Raw genomic sequence first — 22,962 nt, forward strand, 5'->3', positions numbered from 1 at the left:
AGGTCTCCTCGGAAGGCGACGATACTCCAGAGGAAAGAGGCCAGGCACAGCGAAACACGTTTCATAGTCTACGGATTTGAGGCCGGCAACCATTTTCGTAGCGGCTAGCTGGACGCGTATTTCGTGCGTCCAAAATAGACAACTTAATTTGAATATTCAGGGAGCGGCCTCACGTAGGCCGCACAGATTATTTGGAAGTCCATGCGGGCATTACGGAAGAAGGTGCGCCGAGTCATCCGTAAAATGGCGAATGCCTTTTGGGCCGATTTCTCATAGTGCAGTGCGAAGGACAAGTTTGGGGAGAGCCAGATACCAAAATCCTTTTTAGCGTCTATCCTCATGTTTTCTGGTCCTTTCTCACCATGCATGGCAATGACATTCACCAAGTCTCCTCCAAATGACATATGGACACACTTTATTCTATTCAAAGAAAGTTGCCAGTCCAACGTCTATATCCATTTGGAGGGCACTAGCATTGGAAATTCAGGATTTCAAGTTGTCCGAAAAAGTAGACATGGACTTTCAGAAACATCTGAAAGGTCATTTGCATATATCAGAAATAGCAGTGGTCGTAAAACGGAGGCTTGAGGGACTCCAACAGACACCGGCACTGAAGAAGGGTGAGTAAAACTCACCTTCATTCGCAATGATCTGTGGGATTGGAACGCCTTGATCTAGTGTAGGATTTTCCCTTGAATCCCGTAGGACTCGAGTTTGTGGGGCAGTGGGACATGTGGGACCCGATCAAATGCTTTCGAGAAGTCGGAAATTATGGCACCTGAAATGAGTCCCCAGTATTTGGCTTGGGTTAAGCTGCACATATACACGAGCATTTCATTGCGCAAGAACAGTCTTGGAGAAATCTGTGCTCATGGGGAAGTAAGGTGAAGGTGTTGGAAGTAAGGCGATCTAAGATAGGTCGCTCCAGAATGCTTTCCACCACTTTGCAAGGCACGCAAGTGAGGTTTATGGGCCTCTAGCTGCCAGGTGATAGTCAGCCACTAGTTTCAAAAATTGGCTTGGGATTTGGCTTCAAGCAGAGGGAAGTCGGCCTTTGTCAAGCGGTCGACTAAACACAGGGTAGAAATGATTTGCCAGTCTAGACGACGTTTCCTTTGGGATCCTTGGGTAGACTTCATCGAGCCCCAAAGCTCAGAATGAGTTGATCTTGTACAAGAGTTGATGAATGTCTTACACCATGAAGGCTTACTCGGTGAGAGGCTGTTCGTAGTAACGCCTTTACAAGACTGGATTTGATGAGGACGCAGCGGCTGAATAAAGACCAGCATAGTGTTCTCTGTAAACCTCAGATATCACAGTTGGGTCGCTAGTGGACTGTGCGTTCCTGTCCCTCAAGAAGAACTCAGATGGTTTGTTTCTATGGCGATGTCTCATGTGTCTGAACAGTACATTCCTGTTTTACCGGGAAAGATTCAGAATGGTTGTTTGTTTTCATATTTTCTATTGGCGGATTTTTGATTTACAGCGGTTCCACATTTTGCGGAATGCCAGCTGATCTTCTGTCTCCTGTAATCAACTTTTTGAAAAAAAATTTGAGACCTCATTTCAGGAAGACATTGAATTCTTTCAGATAGCCTGTGGCTCACCCAAGCGTGTGCTGCCTTTTTTCGGACGAACGTCGCGTCAGCCTTGTAAATATTCTGGATAATGTCCCCATGTAATTTTTCTACCTGAGCTGGTTACAGTTTGACGCGGTTCATTCAAGAAAGATGCGCATTTCTGAGATGTTTGCACGACAGAAGTTCCGAATCCACGTTCCAGGTTTAGGATTTCCGGTTCAATAGTGGATGAAATCAGAGGTCAGCACACAGTGATCGCTGTCCCGGCGAAGCGTTAATTATTACCTGATCAACGGTGTTTGTCGGTGGTGATGACCAAATCCAGGGGGGTGATAGTTGGCCTGTGCGGTATCTGGTGGGTTGCATGGCATGTTGAGTCCAAGCGCTGGAGCTGCCACTAGGAGGCCTTTAGAGCGTTGCAGTCACCTACACGAAGGAGACGAGTGAAATGTAAGCTAGAGGGGAGTTGCTCAGGGGTTAGTATGAGGAAAAGGTCAACTTCTGGCAGATTCGAGAGTCAACGGTAGACCACACCGGGAAAGAGAATCTCAGCCGCGCGGCGGGATTTGGATCCACAGTGCACCGCGAAACGTTTCATGAATGGTATCACAGAGGTCAATTGGAATGGGCAGGGCCGCATGTAAGTACAAGGCAACCCCACCAACCCTCCCACATCTCGAGTCATCTCGAAAAATGGAAAAGCCGTCCATCAAAATCTCCGCGTCAGAGATATCCGGTGTGAGTCTATGCTCTGTCAGTGCGATTATGAACGGCTGTTTAATATCTCAGAGTTTGTGAACATGCATTTCAACATTGTCTCTGCTGCTTCCTAGGGTGTGGAGCCGAGAGTTGTGTGACCAGAGAGGTGAGCAGAATTAATCAATTTGAGTCCAGGGCTATATAGGACCTTTGAAGCATACTCTTCTGCTTCCCGTCTTGGTGGTCCCGGGAGATGATTTTCGTTTGCAGCGTTTGCCACTCCCTGGGAGCCCGAAAGCGCAGTGCCTCCAGGGAATATCGCGTTGCTGACCCTTGGTTTACTAGACCAGCGCTATATCCACTGAGCTATGGAGGCGACTTCACAACAGCGACACCAGTAGATCCTCACTGCACACGTGTTTGTGAACTTCCTGTTACCACTTATCCGCTTGGCTAATCCCTCTACTTCATCCTCACTGACAACTTCGTGACCCCAGCATAGGCCCGACAGTCCAAGGCCACGAGGCCTTAGCGGTGGCTTGAGTTTCCAGTTAAATTTGACGCTAGCTCTGCTGCTTCACCAGATCTGATGTTCTGGTCCCCCATTTTTCACCGTTTGCACTTTTCTTGTCATTTGTCAGACAGGAAGTTCGTTGTTTTTCCCTACTCCGCTTTGTTTTTTGCCCGCAACCTTCAAATCCTAACGGTCTGATCTAGTTCTATATTCTCATTAAAAATGCATGGTAACTGTGCTTTCCTTCTCGTGCCCGTTTAGTGACGACCATAACTACATCATACAGTGCCCACGGCCTATGACGCTGCCCTTTTTCTACCCCCTTACCCACACTCCCCGCCCATCATGCTTTTGTTCCAACTGTAACATTATGACCATGCTTAACGGTGTGCCAGCCACAGGTTGGGACCAAACATTATTGTTATTATAATTTGCAGTACACACCTACCAGTTCCGTCTTGCATTCTTAGTCTGGGCTTTATCCTATAATTCGCAGTCAAGATGGCGCCCAAGTGTATCCCATAAGTAAACTCAATTTAGGGGCGGCTTCCACAAGGCCACTACATAAAGGTACGTTGCAGTACACACCTACCAGTTCCGTCTTGCATTCTTAGTCTGGGCTTTATCCTATAAGTCGCAGTCAAGATGGCGCCCAAGTGTATCCCATAAGTAAACTCATTTTAGGGGCGGTTTCCACAAGGCCACTACATAAATGTACGGTAGGACCACAGCTTGTGCCCCTCCAAAACATAGACATTTTAAACATGGACCCGTTCTTACCTAGTTAGTGTTTTTTCTTGTTGAAGAGCGACGCGACCGCAACATAATCCGACTCTCCTAGGACTCGACTCAAAAGGCCAGTTTCATTCTTTTTATGCCCATTCAAAAGCAAACAAGCCAAGTGAGCAATGGCAATGCATATGGTTGATGTGGCTCAAATCTACTTTCCTCGCGCACCCTATTGTTGTCGTTAGATTTACAAGGTTTTGCTTCCCATACAGGGAAAGTGAGCTGTGAGCCATGGTATATAAGAGGCTAGAGATAACCGCACCACTTTTCCTGCATGGTCTATCGGCTCATCGAATGTTGGAGGGTAGAGAGCGCTCAAGGGTTTGCATGTCACCTTAGCCGTTACCGCCCTCGTCACAAACCCTCTGTGAGTGGTTACGCCTAGGTCAACAGACTGGCCTCATGTCATAACATCCGATCATTCAAGAATTACGGTGTTACCCTTGCTGTTCCAACTGTGGGTGGGTGCTGATTAATAAGTTGTGTGTCTTACTTGCGTTACTGCATAAATGATTCCTATCGTCGTCTCTCTTGCTCTTGTACAAACTCATTTACCCCCCGTGAACAGCAGAATACTTTGCTCAGGTCTACTGTGTAGGCAGTTTACGCAGACGTCTTAAATAGGAAACGACCTCCATGGCCACCCAATATTGGTGATAGTCGCGCAGAAACGTCTCGTCTTACTCAACTGTATAGTGGAGGACTTTCATAGGAACTACTGAGACTGGCGGATTACCACCAAGTCCTCAGAGCTTCCGTTCCACAGGCTGTGCTGCGCCTTCACATCCGATTCCGGGGCGTCACCAGTCTGTGAAGGGACATGTGGGTAGGGGACGAATTGGCAACGGATTACGCCAAGAAGAATATCAGATGAACCATCAGTTTTGCCAGTGTCATTTTAGTGTCCTATGGAGACAGTCAAAGAATTTCAAAGTCTCAAACCACGTTTGTTACTTTGCGTCACTTTAGACGTCAAAAAAAGCTACGTCAATTGGTCTTAAGCGTCCTGTTTACCAGGCTGCAGTGAGGGCTGTTTTTTCGCATGGGCGCGTGATGTGACGTTAGTGGATACATGATGCAAGCAGTCTTCGGGTTTTCAATCGCTGGTGCCGTCGTGCTCTGGACATAAAAATGTTATGTCTGCAAAACGTTTGCGAGTGAAGCGAAACTTTTCACGCCAAAATGTTGCATTTGATTGCGCATGTGCTCAGACCAGAAGTCATCCTAATCCACGACCTCTTTTCGCTAATTGTTTTATCAGGCTCTTTTCTAAATTTCTCGCGCGCATTCGACTAAGAACGTGCTATGCTATGGCTTCAGATCTGACACAGCATATGTTTGTTGAGAAATTGGACGCCGTATCTTTTTCCTCAAGGCACCAACACTGTCTTTGTACTACAAATGCAGCAAGCGGCCTGCAAAACGAACGAAAATTCAAGAAATCCGAAGAAGCTTTTAAGATGAGGGTGTTTTTTCAGTAAAAAACAGTACCCGAAGTGCCTGCTGTTCAGTGCTTTCCTGTTTAACGGGGCAGCTGAACCATCTGGAAGTCACCCGTTATTAACTTCAGCACAATCATGAGGTTTCTAAGGTTTTGTACAACCGGCTTCCAACAAACTGACGGATGACAAAAAAGGAATTCGGTATCTGCAAGGTCCTTTTGAAGTATGAAACGCCGTCGCTGAAGGGCAGCATTTTGGGACAGATGATTTTGGTAAGATCCTTACCACTCAGGATTTATACAATACCGCCGGAAGCGTCGCTCGGCTCAAGGGGAAATCCTGCTATGCTGTGACACAACCTCTGCAACTGACGGCCTTTCGTCGGTTGTCCAGGATACTGCACCTCAATCCAGACGGCCGTGTAGATACACAAATGTTGGCTTTTGTGTGCTCTGTGACCGATCGACTAGAAGAGCTAGATAGAGGAAGGAGCTCTGCCATTATGCATGCGAACAAGCCGCTAAAGGTTGCTGAAGATTCAGACATCGTAGCCCCCGAAGTGCTCTCAATACAAGGTAATTAATGCTTTTAATTTGTTAACCGCCTGCCTCATAATTGTGTTCCGGGACGTCAGCAGCTCAATCAACAATCCGCACGCTTCCAAGCAACACGTATGCATTCATCAAAATGGTTAATAAAATCCAGCTTTTCACTTCCTTCAAGTTGGGCCTCTTCCTTGATAGAGATATATGGGCGCGTGGTATTGTGGAGCCTTTGCCGCATGATAGTTGTGTGCATCACCTAGGTTCGTTTAGCTGTCCACTATGGTCGACGTAGGTTGATTGTGCATTAGCTGCATGTTAGTCGTGTACGTCAGCTGGGTTCGTTCAGCTGTCCGACATCATGTTCTTCCAGGTACACTTCCTAAGTTTTAATGCAACACTTCACTGTTTACCAACAAACTTGCACGACTTTTCCGGAAGTAATGAATGCGGCTTCCGCGATTCAAACTCGGAATAGAAATTATTGAGCAGTAAATATCCACAGTCGTAGTAACTCATATTTTGCAACCACAAGGGCAATGCAGCTCCTAGAATTTCCGGAGAAGTGTTTCAGCTCCAAAACAACCTGAAAGTTCCGTCCATTTTGAGTGACTCATCTTTTTCCGCATTTTGAGATTTCTTTTTATGTGAGACACCTTTCCCTTAATCAGTGGCGTTAACTCACTCCAAAGAGATGTTCACCTAAACAAATCAAACCTGTAGATAATTTGCCTAACAATTAATTACACAGAGACATTCTACGGTATGAAGTGACTGAAAATGACGTAAGTTTCGAGAAATCGATTGCATTGTGCGAATACTTAGTGGCTGATGTATCAGAATTCTTACCGGTTTTAAACGGCGCCAACGGATTGGTAACAAGTTGATTGGAAAATAGGTATTGTTTGTAAGACACCTAATTTGATCACGAAAAACGTCCAACAACGTCACCTGTGGTGGCTCGGTCATTTGCTACACAGGCCGAAACACTGTCTACTTATACGAGTGTTGTCCTCTGTACCTCCTTCAGAATGGCGCAAACCGCGAGCGGGCAATTTGTGACTTTGACGAAGGGCGGTAAAGAGTTTGCAAATGGTTTGGAAGCGGCTGGTGTTGCACGTCTTCCAGAATGTCGTCCGAGTTACCCTACACCACCTGGATGAAGACTGCATCAAGCGGCTGCTTATCGATATCAGTGATGTTCGAGCTGTCAGTTTCTTTCCAGATTTTCTGACTGGGTGCTTGTAGGTGAGAGCCCATTAGAATGTTTGGCATAGGCTGGGCACTTGCTTCTACCCCTCACCCACCCTTTTTCTCCTCTTTCGAGCTAAGGCCTTAATTATAGTTGAATGAATTTTATGGTTGTACACCAGTGGAGCATGTGTCAACACGGTTGATGCATTCTCTGATGATGACAATGATAGTGGATGATTATAATAGCACTCTGCATATAAAGTTCTCAAGGACAATCATGTTACTCCTTAAAACTATCCACTAAATGGATAGATCCTGGCCAGTTGCCAGCGTCCATTTTGTAAGGCCTTGTGATCGTGCAATCGATTAACAAGGAAGGTAGTCCATATTAGTAGCTGAGGATTATGAAGAAAAAATAATATATTTTAACAACCTTCGTGCGCTGCTCCATATTCTCAGCTTATATGCCTGGAGTGCAAAGACATTCAGTGTGAAAATTGTGGTGGATCCTGTGCCTGTCTAGTTTGGAATCACCAGAAGCTGAACAGGAGACCTAACCGAGGTGATGGCCTTCTAGTGGGCGTTAGTTCAAAATATCCCGATGCTGACTATTGGGCCAGGACAAAAGGAAAGATTTTCTTTGCTTACATTTGATACGTTGCCAGAAAAATAATACAACGTGGATAATTTCGGGCGATTACCCACAGAGAGACGACAACGCTGTCGGTTTTGGGTTTCCAGAATTATGGGCAATTCTCAGAACCACAGGCGATGGGCAACTTGCCCGCTCTACTGGAGTCGTAGCAGGCATGTGAGCACACTACGTTGCAGAGAAACAGGGAAGGCGTCACTGAAGAAATTTCTATTCCTTACCACCCGATCTACAAGGTAATAAAGTATCAAGAAGTCACAATTGTGACAAAAACGGTCACCAGATATTTTATTCGGCTAAGGGAAGCCAAGTCAATAAAAAGGCTGGGTTAGTTTGAAATAGAAAACGGCAAAAAGCCGATAAACCTGGGTGAGGGCAAAAGTGGCCAACAAAATGGTTGCTTAAACAAAGACGATGAGAGTGGATCATCATCATCATGAACAGAATGACATCATTGTCATACAAGCATGATTTATTTTAAAGCCTTATTATAAAGAAAAGAGTAAAGGTGGAAGAGTAACGGATTTAGTGCTAGCTTACCACAACCATTTCGAAATGCCTATAACTTCAGGCATCCACTCAGGCCATCTGGATAGAAACTGACAACAAGAACGCCACTGACATCGGTTGGCAGCCATATCTTGTAGTGTCTCCAACCAGGCACAGTGAGGATCACGCGGTCCCCATCCTGGAAGGCGAGTAGCACCGACAGCACCCAAGCGTTTCGTGATCTCCTTCATACTCCTCTGCCAAGTCAAGGGTTGGCCACCTCTCTGCTTACGCCACTCCGAATTGGGCATGGAAAACAGCCCTCTCTGCGGCAACGATGGTTCGGCATGCGCAACAAATGTCCTCACCAACGCAGCTTCTGGTGCTGGACATATTCTCCAATGGAAGTACTCGTTGCACAACCGAATGCGCGCCTTCTAACTGCCTCGTTACGGATTCGCTGGCACCAACTCACACGAGCTATGGTTCTGAGACAGCCATTGTCGAACACCCGAAGACGTCTCAGTTCCGCTGCTCGAATAGGCCAAGTCTTACAGCCATGCGACAAAACAGCCCGTCCAGTAGCTTGATACACATATCCCTTGAGATTCATTGATGCACCACTCTGCTGCCACAGGTGTCTCAAATTAGCGAACGCGGCCCGAACCTTGCAGATTCGGGCGCTTACCTCATCCGTCACACTAGATTGGGAGCCAACAAAATTCTCAAGATACGTAAAACGCTCTAAACTTCCAGTACCTCTCCCTGGATTGTAAGTGGTCTGTTCAGTGGCTGGACGTCCACGAGTGTGACCTTACACTTTGTAGGTGCAAAGTGCGTACCAAAGGACAGGATGAATTTGGTCAGTTCATTCTTGCGCCTTCTCCTTCCCCTAGAACGTGAGAACGATGTCGTCTGCGTACTCCAGATTGGCAAGGTATTCGTCACAGGCTATTTGAACGCCAGGGTTTTGGAGACCCTCCAGCGTTCGTCTCATTAGTTCATCGATCACAAAGTTAAAAAGGAATGGAGAGAGTGAGCCTTCCTGACGGACACCGCTTTGTGTACGGAAACTTTTGGAGAGTTCTCCGTACACTCTCACACGTCCGGAAGTCTGACGATACAAAGAACGTATTATGTTTACAAACTTCCGGGGCATTCCTTGGTGAGCAAGCGTCTCAAGAAGAACAGACCGATCAACAGAGTCGAATGCGCCTCGGAAATTCGGGTATACTAGAATCGTGGATCGCTTATACATATGGCGTTGTTCTGGAACCTGACAAAATGTGAAATTTGGTCAACGCGGCCTCTATCAGGCCGGAATACCACTAGCTGCTCTCGAGTCAGTACCTCAGGAGCCACCGCAAGGCGACGAAGCAAGATTGACGCCAACAGTCTCGTTACGACCGGGGTCAAGATGATTATTCTGTGGTTACCACACTCACTACTCGCCCCTTTTTTGAAAACGGGCGCCATCACTGGTTCTCACCAGTTGTCTGGGACAGACTCCGTTTCCCAAATGCAAGCAAACAGATCGGACAAGCGCTGACTGAGGACTTTACCGCCGTCTTTGAACAGTGCGAATGGGAGGTCATCCGGACGAGAAGCTCAGTGGATGAATTTGTTTAGTGTGTCTCTAAGATACGAGCAACGACAAAACTCTGGTGCAAAGCCTCATGTCAAGCGGAGGTGCACTACGGTGCTGTGTTCGACTGTAGGGGCTATGCGGTAAAACGAGAATTCAAACTAATGCATACTGCCATGACGATAACTTTTGCGTGTGAAAAATACGCGTGACTAGAGAATGTTGTTTGCCTTTCGTGAGTGAGAAATTGAGGATCGGTTTTAGTTATGATTGGCTACAGCTAGACAAAACGAAGCACCAGACTGTGAACACGGCTGACAGTGATCCGGGAATAAAACTTGGATTGAATAAACGGGGCACAAATCTTATGACACAGAAGCTTAAGGCCAGAAGTGAAGCAAAACAACGGAGTCAGTGTAGTTGAGCATGGGAAAAGTTCGGTGATAAGTGCAGGGTATTGTCGGCGACAAATCTGCACCTTAGGGAGAAGTTGCGGAAGCACCCCTTGCAAGCGGAACTGCTGCATGTTGGATAGATGGAGGAGTGATCATTAGTTTATGGGAAATCCATCTTGGAAAAAGATGTGGGGATAGAAACTCCGGAATTTGGTGTAGGGAAGGAGTTTTGATCCTTGGCTTTNGAAGGAAATGTTAGAACCAGGTGTTTTGTTATGGTGCAGGAGGGGACTCCATTAAGTCAGGGGGTTCGCGGCAAGAACCTGGGCTGTGGTTGTCAACTGTGGCTTCATTCAGTGTCTGATAAGATACCGCATCTATCGCGCTGTCGGCGACTTCCATTGGTGTGAATGACATCAGATGTGACATAAGTGGGCACTCGGATGTAGAAGTGGAAAGGTGTATGATTTGAAGGCGACAGGCGGGTTTGTGTGGTTTTGGGGGAAAATTTTTCTCGGGAGTAAGGCAAACCTGAACAGGAAAGAAGCCCGTGGAACTGAGGATTTGGGGTGCTGGAGTGTGAACTTTTGAGTATCACGTAAACTCTAGAATTAGTAGGGAAGGTCCGGCTCCCAACAGATTTAGTAATGTCAGAAATCCCTGGACAAAATGACATGACGATACAGCGGAACATTTGGCGCAGAGTCAGGTTCACGGCTTGGCAATTTGGCTGGAAGTTTGGGGTAAAGCGTTTGTGATTTTAGCTCACAGATGCGTCAGTCGTGTTTTGCCTACTGGGTTGATCAAAAGAACGGTCACGTAAAAACTCTGGCTGCCTGGATAGCCGTCGAGACTGAGTAATTTCAGAACTACCGGGAAGAGGGTTCTGTTCGGTAACTTTCAGTGAGAACCTTTGATGCTTAGTAAGTGGCCTTGATGAGGTGCCCTTCCAGTCACGTGCTAGCAGATTCGGTCTTCGTTGTTTAGAAGTGAGCGGGGCCTGAAGGCTGCACCTTAGACGTACAGTGCTTTCACCCGAAAACCTTTGCGAGTGGAATAATTTTTTCACTCCAGAAGGTTGCATTTAGTTGCATGCGTGCAAAAACCAAAACCATCTTAATCCACGTTCATTTTTTGTAATTTGTTTTAACTAGTCCCATCCCAATCTTTTGGCGCGCATGCGGCCTTAAATTTTTTGTGCTATGGCTTCAGAAATGGCTTCACATATGTTTGTCGTTCAATTAGGCGGCCATGTCCCTTTCATCCTTCAGGGCGCTTGAGAAAACTGTAAATGAATGCATGAGGGATAACTACGTGGCCTGCAGGCGGCCTGAAAGACAAACGGAAGGTCGGTGAGTCCGAATGAGCTAGTAAGCTCAGGGTGTTTTCCAAAAAAACAGTACGCGGCGCACCGGCCCTTCAGTGGGTTTTTTGTAAGGAGGTAAGGAGGTCACCCCTTATTATCTCAATCACGACCATGAGGTTTCTAAGATTTTGTACGATCAGCTTCCGCTAAGTCGGCGGCTAACCGAAGATGAGTTAGACACCTAGGGGGGCCGTCCGAAGTATGGAACGCCGTCATGCGAATTACCTCATTTTGTGCCCGATTAATCCAGAAAGGCCCTCACAACTCAGAACATACGCAACATATGCAACACACGCACGGGAGGTGTCAACCATCTCTGTTGATTAAGTGACACATAGTCAGGTTTTATCGTATCAGATGATGTGCCTGCAGTCCTGGAAAAACTTTGGGAGGCCGAAGGCGCGCTTGTACTGCAATCAGGGGAGGGTCACTGCAGCCGCATATGACTGTTCAGATAGCAGCGCTGTTTTGACTCTTCCCATATGTAATAAATGTCAATGGAAGTCACGCGCCGCGGTAAGTTTTTTAAACAAACGTATATCTGGCCTATAAACTGGCCTCTAATCTCGGATTAAATGGAAACAGGGCGTGTGGTTATGTATGGCTTCCTGGAGAGTGAACAGATTGTTCCTGTATGTGAGATGTTCGTTTTTTTCGAACAAATGATAAACCAACACTATCAAGTGAATTTTTTCGTCATGGGCAAGTTGGCGGCACACATGCGCGAGAAAGAATAGTGTTTGGCTGCGACATCTTGTTGAGCTGGCTGGGTTGTCTGGGATCGTTCAGCTGTCCGCTACGATTGACTGCATGTCATCAATATCTGCAAGCTGTACGTTTTTCCAACCACGCATGGTTTGTCCAACAATAATAAATGCGTGTTCCGCAATGATAACTCGGAATAGCAATTATCGAGGTCCCTGAACATATAAAATTTAACCAGTCAAGCAGATCTAAAAGCAGAAAGTATTTACAGGGTTAACACCGCCGCATACTTTGCACCCACAAGGACCATGTGGTTCCAAGAAAGCTCAGTGAATTAGTCCAGCTGCAGAACCATTTAATAATTCCGTTCATTGTAAATGGTTTACGATTTTCGTAACCCACGATATCGTATTAAATTACGCACAGTTTTCACGGACGGTTGTGGTCGAAAACCTTGAAGATTCGCTCACTTAAACAAACCACAAATGCAGATAAATTTCAGAAAGATTCTTTATGCACAGACATTTCTCTCTACAGAGTGGTAACTTTGAAGATGTCGTAGCCTTCGAGAATTCAATTTTATTGCGCGGATATTGAGCAGCGACCTTACATGTTAGTAGACGCATGGTTTCGTTTCCATCCCTGAAGTGCCTGAAAATTGGGCAACATGTGAATGGTTTCGGCCCTCCGAACCCTTGAGCTGTATGGACATGTCAAGGGGGTCACGTGATATCGAGTTAGTAGCCTTTGTGTCTTCAAGTACGGTACTTTCAGGTGCATTGTGTATTGGGCCTGGTGACGGCATTCCATGCACTGACAAAATTCTAAGTGCAAACGTGTATATAAGCATCGATGCTTTCCTAAATGTTTGGTAGCACATACCCAATCTATCAGCTATTACGAGCGAAAGAATTACACATTTGAGGGACTCTGATCCACAAAGGAAGTCAAGAAACCTAACAACAACCAATGGACCGATGGATCAACGGAAGACCACTAAATTACCCAATCGAGTCAATAAATTCAGACTACAAAGCAAAAAAGAAATCGCCCAGTTAAAAGAGAGACTCAGGACTGTCGAGTTGAATGCGTACAGCGAACCAGTCAGATACAAGTAAATGAGAACAGCTCAGATTCATGGGTGAACAATCAAACTGCTCAAAGACCGCCCCGGAACAAACCGATCACCACAGAGTTACCAGATACTGCTTAGAAACTATATAAGCACGAACAGAGCAGGGGAAATTTACCTGCGCAGCCCTGCACTGACGATGTCAACCCGATTAGTAATGAAACCTTTGCAATGCGAATGCAAAGCTCGGCGAACAGACCAACAACCAAGCATCGCACCCGGTCTACTTACACTGCTTCATAGCTACTCTGTTCTGGACCTCCAGTTGATGGGGTAGCAGGTGTCTACAATCCTGTGTTCCGCATCGTTGTCACGTATCACCATATTAACCTTTGTCTGATAAGGACAGACATTCCCTTGTTAGTACAATACTGAGTTCGTTTCACAGACTGAACAAATTTTTGTAGATTTGGTTTGAGAACTGTGACGCTCAATGCATCCAACTACATTAACAGTGTAAGGGAAGCCATGAAGAGTCCCCCTCATGACCTGGCGCAATTTTTGTGGTCCGGTAGGTTACAAGTGTCACTGGGCTACTTGAACAGGACGTTGTGACAGGTAGTGGAAGTACACAGAATGCTAACACGTTCGCTTCTCTTATTAGGTATCCCGAATTAAAACCCCGGTCGAGGATACGCAATGATGATCTGCTCCAACTGGAGCGAAAATCGAGTCCAGCACTTCCTCAACTTCGTTCTGACTAACCAGAATAATTTACCTAGGACAAGAGAAGGACACATCGAACGAGCGTGTTGTGAATCCCAAGCTACACTGTCGCCAAAATCTAATGAGAGTCAGTGAAATCTTACTACAGACCCAGCTCTATTTACCCCTATTCAGGGGATGCGAAGTCAAATGAAGAGTAGTTAATTCAAGCAAAAACTGTCGCTCCTATCCCGGACATATCGACTGTTCGAAGGAATCACGATGTCAATATGAGGCCGATGATTTTATGATCGAGTGACCCTTTTGCCGGTAATTACTCGCGATAACAGCTCAAGTGTTCAAAAAATGTTTATTCATCACGTATCTATCAATGTTGTTTCACACAACTCCTGTTACCTAATCACAACATTCACATCCATCTCGAGTAGTTCTGACTGAGAATTGTTTTATCAAAACAATGCACGTATGTGCAGGTTTCGTTTTAAGTATGTCTAAGAAAAATAGGACAGAACAAATGAATATGTTCTTCTGATTAATTCGAAGCTGCTGGCAAGCCCTGGGACAAATGGACGTTAGACATTGTTTTGACGAACGTTCGTGGAGGTCAAGGAACAAAGGGGGGAGGCGGTTTCTCGGAACCAAGCAGTCATTGTCACGAATCAGGTGGCTTTCCGTCACCAAAAATTTAGGGTCAAACTGTAGTGAGAGGGGAAAACACAGCGAGTTTAGAACTGCATAAAAAAACGGGCAGTAAAAAGCAACTGATCAAATTATCCTGAAGGAAACTACTTATAGAGTTTGTGATACTGACCAACAGTCCATAACTGGTTTTTCCTTTCTTGAAGCTTATAAGGTCATCTCAATTGTCAACTTTATATTCTGCATTAGTCAAGCTTTCAGAAACCTCATGAGGAGTTAGCGAAATGTACTCATTTCCAAACGAATTTGGTTTTTCGAGAGATCACCTGGAACCCAGCTGAATCTCTCGTCTGTGATGTTTCCGGTGGTGGGCTATGGACGAATTTTCGTCAACCTCATGAGTAATACATTTCGAATATACATACATGTATCGCGATATATTGAATATCATAGTGACTGACATATGAGGCGGCCTGGTGCAGCCCGTTCAGTTGCCTGAAAACATTACAAATGATATATTCAGCTGGGTTCCAGGTGAGTCTCTCGAAAAATCAAATTAGTTTGCAAATGAGTGTATTTCGCTAGTTTTGGTTTCAAGTAGAACATAGGCTTGATAAAAATTCGGGAACTGCGCCTACCTGACGAAGGGCGAAATCGGTCATCGGCTGTTAAAAATTTCCAGCAACCTCATGAGTGGTGCATTACGAATAATTTCATGAGTAGTTTCCTTTAGGAAACTATACAGCGGTATCTCAAATATCGTAACAACTGAAATGCGGAGCGGCAGCTTAAGAATTTCATAAGCGAGAGATTTAATCGAGTCTCCCGTGAAAGCCGAATTGATTTTCAAATGAGTGTTTTTGTCGAACTCAGTCAAATTTGGGTTCAAGTGGAACATAAGGTTGACGGACACTCGGAGACGGCGTTTACCTCATGAACACGAAGTGGAGGGGTGAATCAGTTGCACTTATTGCTGTCTAATTTTGAGCTAATCAGACATTCGTGCCCGAACGGTTAAGGGATCAAATTACTAGCCGAGAGGTCACGGGTTTCTTGAGACGCTAACCGCTAACGGTCCCCAATCGAGGTTGGTCAACCGGACAATGTTCCCTACTTTGCACATCAACCCTATTAGTAGTTTTGAGCATGACGGCTCAACTTTTACGTTCATATCTTCGACAGAAACGATGTATATCATACAAACTATGTCAGGATAAATTGTAGTGCACGAGTTCTAAAAATGCAGCCAACTCTCGCGCGATTACATCGAATACTGAGCTATGAGAGCAAGCCACCGAATGATTCATTGAACTATTGTTACCAAACGTCCCCGAAAACGATGACTACTCAACCGGTCCCAGGCGTTTTTCAACTAACTGGATATGTCTAAAGCGTTGTTGGTAGTTTGTAAAACAGTGGTATGTTGGAGGTCACGTGTTGCACCATGTGACCTCGAGTCCGCTGCTAGACGCTCCAGTCAAAGCAGTGACCAAATTTTCACCGTCTATGATTCAGCAGTGTGTTGTTTGATTGGAGGCCTTCTTCCGCTTAGATGCAACTGATCACACCATCTTCTCCGATATTTGGCTGTATTTTGCAGACTCCCTCATTTTCTGATGGCCGAAAGTGTACCTTCTGTGACCAAAGGATCTTTAATGCATGGTTCATAGCTGATAAACCGAAGTGAACTGAACTCAGAGATGTTCGAAGCTACGTATCACCTCATGACCTCATAAATACTGAACACATGAATACTGTTGTCGGTACCAGTTTACGGCCTTTTGTCAGTGTCAGTCAACCGATAAACGAAACCGACTCAAAAAACGGTGAGAGACGGTTCACTGCCTTCAGCATTTTTTCGGCAAAATCTAGATACTATATATATATATATATATATATATATATATATCCTATTGCATGTCCCCACTGGATCACTGGAATGCGAGATAGAGAACATACTGCACGGTAAACAGTTGATAATTAACACCTCTGAAAAAATCCATCCAACTTACATTCCTATGGAAACTCGTCCAGACGACTTGTGTCTTGGCCTGGTGACGTGTCCGCAGTTGGAGTACTTGCAGGTACACTGTCGCTTGATCCCGCTGTTCGGACATCTGCAATCAGTTGGAAAGAAATGCGTTGAAAATGTGGCTTTACCGCAATAATTCTGTTCGACGATACGCTGAAGGTAATTGCGCTCGTTGTCACAGAGGCTTGTGTACCGAAAGTGACTTTTGGATTTCATACAGATTGTTATTATCAAATTATATGCAACAACTCGATACGTTGAGCCGATCGATATACGGTTAGCCACTGACTAGTAAGCTAGTATGGCTTCCAGCTGTTCACAAGTCAGTTACCACGCCACTTCCCGAAAATGGGAATGGACTACGGAACATCCAGGACGCGGCATTCGTATGAAAGGTTTTCGTTTAGGGGTTCCGCTGTTAAGCTTGTATTTATCTGGCTTCATTTTGTTTTAGGTGGGGTTGTGAACTCCGCACATCTGACACGTGAGGAAATCGTGTTTCCAGTACTCCACCAGCGCATGGTGGACGCATTTGAATTTTAATGTGTGAGGGGCGAAAATGTTCACGCTTGAGCGATATGATTGGTTGACTCGACTCCACGAACGACCCCACCGGGATACCTCCAGCGTGCTTTGATGGATTAGTGGTAAAGCGATCGCCTTAGATATGTGGAGTTCAAACCCCGCCACGGCTGAGGATATACACTGCTGATGAGCTCTAGCACGACCTCGCCTTCGGTGTGGACTAACTAGCGTGATTGCGCCAGGACAACAGGATCACTGTTCAAACGCGAGTTAGTTGTGCTTAAATTCTACAAATAAAAACTAAGTGTATTACACGAATCCATCTCTCCTAGTGACGGAGGAGGTAAACCTCTTTAAAATTTGCAGTTAACTCCTTTAGTAAATGAATACATGGTGTCGTATGGAGTGGTACCGTAAAAATGAAACCTAGGTTGTCCTGAAAAAAAAGTACACCTTAAGTATATTAAAGTATATTGAGGTATTGCACCGCATATCATTACAGAACAGTGCAGTATAGTATAGTATAGCATAGCGTAGTATAGTATAGTATACTTTATTGTATAGTATCTTAAGGCGAAAGTATTCACCAATAGTATACTGTATAGTATAGTATAGTATAGCATAATATGGCATAATATAGCATAATATAGTATAGTACAGCATAGTATGGCGTAGTATAGTATAGTATAGTATAGTATAGCATAATATGGCATAATATAGCATAATATAGTATAGTACAGCATAGTATGGCGTAGTATAGTATAGTATAGTATAGTATAGCGTACCATAGCATAATATATCGTTGTTTAGCTTACCGTTCCTTAGTATGCTGCAGTATATCATGGTATAGTGCAATGTGGTGTAATACAGTATAGTACAGCGCATCCGAAAGTCGAAATCTGGCACGCGTTCCCTCGTGGATAGGATTCATCAGGAAGCCAGCTTATAGCACTCACTCGATGCATAGGTTCAAAGCGGACACCTCCAGCATCACCTGACTATTCGGTATATGGTGTAGTTATCGTAATTGATTGTCCTCAGTAGTTTCCGTTGCTGAAAAACTCACCGAATCAAGCTACTGATAACGGATTTTCCTGATAGACAGGACATTTTCATGGGTTCACCTTCCAAACCAACATAACAATAAGGAGTGAAAGGTCTACTCAGCTGTCGATGAATACTCAAAACTGCAGTCTCCTAGTTGGGCTTTGAGCGGTTTGCCATTTATTACTGAGGGTCTGATCAGCATAAAATCCAATTTGATCGCGGCAGAAGTAATTGCGAATTCAAGCCGTCTACATAACAGAGTAGTCTGTGAATTCTCTTCATGTGTAGAATATGATGGCTGTTCCTAACTTTCCACAAATTAAGCAATTGATTGTTTCAACTTAGAGGAGACAAATGGGTTTCACATAACTGAGAACATTTGCGTGTAAAGTATTCTACCGATTTTACTTGCGCACAGCCGTCATTGAACGAAGGAAACACTTACATGAAGTCAACTGTTCCCTTGTATCTTTATGATGTTTTTCTAAAACAAAAGTTCCCACCTCCACTGATTCAGGATTCATCTTTTGTAAACAGGGTCACGCCGGGCAGAAGTTCATTAGCCGATGCCCCGTAGACTGGGTACAACAAAACTGTACAGCAGGAAATCGATGATACATCGTACACAAAACTGCAGGACTTTAGTTTCTGAGAATGTCCTTCTCGGTAGAAGTCCCGTTGAATGGGGGAAAGATATATTTGTGTAATTGGCACTGTTATTCACAAATTTGAAAGATACATGTGTGATCAGCATTTGGGTAGTCAGTAGCATGACTAGACCGGTGTGGTTTTTCCTTCCAGATTGCCTCAGCGCAAGTTTGGCGGTGTGTGAGATTCGCTTGTTTTCAGTAATTCAAAGCTAGGTCCCTTTTGATCGGGTTCTTCTCATCCCCAGGGTTGAACGGCAGTAAAGCATCGGCGTTCTCACAATAGTGTGATTGCTGTCAACAGTGCTGCTACCCATGATGATGGCGATGACCACGGGGATGACGTCAATCATCCCGAGGACGATGATGATGATGATGACGATGATGATGGCGATGATCATGCTGGTGATGATGGTGATGACGATGATGATGCCGGTGATGATGATGATGATGATGATGATGATGACGATTATGATGATGATGATGGTAATGATGGTGATGACGATGATGATGATGATGATGATGATGATGATGATGATGATGATGATGATGATGATGATGATGGTGATTACAACGCTAATGAAGGTCGATGGTCGACGATTACGACAATGGTGTTGATGATAATCATGTGCCAGTGGGTATCGGTAACCTAACTTTGTCGTGTAATCATGCATGCATCTGAAATCGCGTCTGAATTCAAAGTTGCATAGTATTTAGCTTTTTACTGATTAGTGAATGCCACTCAAATATCACACCATATTCTGCCTGCCGTTTATTCTTGGGAATCTTCCCCTTTTTGCTGAGCGTGGAACACTGATTTATTTACAAACCTGACGAATTCCGCCGCTACTCATAGGGATTTCTTGGCTTTCTGTTGACCCCGAACCCCTTACAAGGAAGTCAGCATTTGGGGATTTTGGCTTTCAAAACCATCCGCCAGTTGTGAACGGGTTCATTTCTTCAGATGGCCCAGTCACGCCCTCAATGGCGATCATGCATCCAATCTATTGCCTTCAATGCATAGCTCCTTCCGCAACCTCCCACGTAAAAGTACACTGTCAATCATGCAATTACGCACCAATTTATCAGCTGCCGCCTCCAATGCGCAACTACCTACCCCACCTCCTCAAATCATTGGCGAACGAAACTGTGCCAGCTACAACCACAGTATGACAAATACGCAGTTTCTTACAGCTCATGATGGTGATGAAGATAATGTTCAAATGTGACAATTTACGTGTGTATAGTATGCACCCCACACTGCCTGTCAGATGTCCAGAATTCAGATCCGCACTATGGACCAATTTGAATAATCGTGCCACTACAAGTTAAGGAAAGTTCAGACCACCGTGACCAGGAGGGTTTCGCTCATCAGACGATGGTACCTGATAACTCAGGAGTCTCTCACCTTGAGTTCAATCAGATCCAGAATGAATGTTTGATAATTTGGAACAGAAAGCAATGCTTGATAGGTAAGACGCTATTTGAAAGTGAACCTCCCATCAGTGTTCTCCTTTTCCTAATACCTTGTAACCGTGACGTACCTTTTGTTTCTGACGGTGTTGGTATCGCAACTGCAGGTTGTCCGCTAGGCGAGTCTGGCATGACATCTTCCATCCGTGTACTCGGCTGCACCAGTTGTACTTTGCGGGAACTCCGCAGTGGTGAAACAGAATGTCGTCCGGAATGTTCCGACAATCCGACCACCCTGACTCGTTGTGGAGATCTCGCGGTCTGTGCACGGCGTCGTTCGTCCGTATCCTGAGATGAGGGAAGAGAATGGAAACAGATTTATGAAATTTGAGTGACCTCAGCGGAAAAGACTGTAATCAACTTCCTTCGTTTAGTGGAATCGAGGCTGATTAAATTTATTGCTCATTTTATTTATTTATTTATTTATTATTTATTATTTATTATTTATTTATTGCTCATTGTCGTCAACCAGATAAATCAGGCTCCTCGTACAAGTTGCAACCACGCCTCCATGAAGCTGGCGATTCCGTGATCCTCTGTTAAGCGTTAATTCGTGCAGTATGGGGAGCCTCGCCATCCACGACATCAAACATAGAATTGAAAAGATTCTAGTGACTGTGCGCATACAGTGGAGTGGCAAAGTGCAACTGCAGTTTTTTTGCACAGAATACTATCACATTTGGGCACTTGGTGTCCTTGATGTACGTTTGGGGGCATAGTTCTTGCGGATGACAATTTGGTGGGACCGAGATCGTCTAGACCGTGGAACCTATGCCAGGTTTGAGTGTGCTGGAATTCGCACTGGATTCGTTGCACTGCTCCCGGTCATCTCGACAACTACCAGCCTTGAAAATATTGCAGATGAGACTTTGGTCTCCCTAGGACCATCTTGACTGCTAATAAACTGCTCGCGTGGCCGAGTACTTCATCAAACCGATCTGTTTTGTGATCGAGTGATATGGACCCATCAGTGCTTTTGAATGGGTTTCAGGCAAACTTTAGACGTCGCCCAATTCGGTAATATACCCCAGAAACTCCTGAGCTCGAAAGCCGGGTCTTTTCGCAAGAGTGCGTGAAATCGAAACTACCAAGACTCGATTTGGAGATTAATCCAGCAAGGTGGATCCTGACATATGAGGCAAGCGGGTTACCACCATATGGCCAGCGCGCACTAAAAACATCCCTATTATGACGTGTGCTCACGCATGAGCTATGCGATCAATTTTGTCCGATGCCTCGAACAGCCACCCTGGTTGTGCCAATCGATTGATCCATCTTTCAAGAAGTTTCGATCGATCGCGTGACGAAGGCAGTTACTGGTTCGTCATCCGAGCTGTCAGGCGAATCGGTTACAAAACTCAAGAATGTACTCCTCAACAGGTGAGCCTAAAGAGCGTTTTGAATTGCCAACAATACACATATGAGAAAACCAGCTTCCAATCTGGGAAGTTTAAGAGAAAACTGTACACTCCCGAAAGCTACGGGTAGCCGATAAGGAGCGTGGGGAATCGGTCTTTATATGATATCTAGCCTCATTCATCCATAAACCCTCACAGTTCTTACCACGTGACCGCGTCTGACTGGATATCAGGATCAGCTGATTTGAGATGTACATTCACACTATTTGCCTTGTTTTTCTCGTCTCCTTTGTTGTTTCAATTTTCCCGAGGACTTTAATTCTGCTATTAACAATTCCAAAATCAATCTGCCGAGAAATTTTACTCTTGACTCAATCCTTCAAGGTTGTCCGATGATTTATCTACTTTACTACTTACCATTCTCCTGGCTGAAGTGCCTCTGCCAGTCAAAGGTGTCTTTGAGATTGGAGGCAGCCGAACGTCTTCGAGATCCTCTTCCGCCTGTGTTGTTTCTTCTCCGGTTTCCACACCAACCGAATGAATGTCACGAAGAGTGATGCGTCCTCGGTAAATTTGACCATCATAGCCTTCAAGGTTAACTTCCGTTCTAGGGGAATAAAACAAAGCGGGATAGGACGCAATAAGAGCTAAGTTGAGCTACACCCAAGCCGCGGTAGACTAACGCCTGAAATTCGGTACAACCGCTTAACAAGGTCCACTATTCTCTGTGACTACAAGAGAAACAACGAATAAATCTCCCATTCTGTGGAGAATTCGTGTGTGTCCATAATTGCGACTACTTGTTTGACTTGTGTGAAGCATGACTTAACTAAACCGAACACGAGTGATGTTATCGAGAGCTATCAGTCATCACAAGACGGCGCCATTCTGACATGGTCAGTGCCGTGGACTCTCCGACCCCGTTGACGGTGTGTCGGGTGAATGGTATTCCGTTTCGGCCCGATTAGTTTAGCAGAATAGCTGACAGGTGGGAAGAACAACAACAACTACAGTGACTTGAACTGTTTCCTAAGAACTCTGACAACATTTGTGCAAGCCACTTGTCATCTGGCCGGTCAAAACCGCCGTTATTCACTCGCACGTCACTCTTCCAAGTAACAATGGATAGGCACCTGAAGAGTTTTGCCAACAGAAATGAATGATGTTCTGTTAAGGTTGATTGGAACGTGTACTGCGTTGCGGGCGGGCTGTTAGCCCGGATTGTCTGCACCAGTCTTCAAAAAGCGTGGAAATTATGGCCCGAGAGACGTCAAGTGTAGTGCGTGAAGAATGCAAACATTCACTTGATATCAGAGAGATCGATATGCGCACGTATACATTTGTGTCAGGTGGAATGATTACGGTTTAGCGACGGATCGTCACTCACAACAACAATTCAAGAATGCACTACTCATGAGGTTGCCGAAAATTCGTCGATAGATCACGACCGGTTTCGCTATTCTTGGGGTTCATCAGGTAGGCGCAGTCCCC

General features: G+C 45.1%; 1 protein-coding gene across 1 annotated transcript; it reads left to right on the plus strand.

Annotated features, from left to right (window-relative positions):
• Positions 1 to 13,552: 13,552 nt before the first annotated feature.
• On the plus strand, positions 13,553 to 19,869 carry T265_09616 (hypothetical protein; the record flags this gene model as incomplete). Its single annotated transcript, XM_009175737.1, has 3 exons — positions 13,553 to 13,595; positions 18,902 to 19,274; positions 19,605 to 19,869. The coding sequence occupies 3 exons, from the start codon at positions 13,553 to 13,555 to the stop codon at positions 19,867 to 19,869; spliced, it is 681 nt and encodes a 226-aa protein (XP_009174001.1).
• Between the last annotated feature and the right edge of the window lie 3,093 nt (positions 19,870 to 22,962).

Source organism: Opisthorchis viverrini, assembly GCF_000715545.1.
Source record: "Opisthorchis viverrini unplaced genomic scaffold opera_v5_294, whole genome shotgun sequence".
In the NCBI taxonomy this organism is placed as follows: Eukaryota; Metazoa; Platyhelminthes; class Trematoda; order Opisthorchiida; family Opisthorchiidae; genus Opisthorchis; species Opisthorchis viverrini.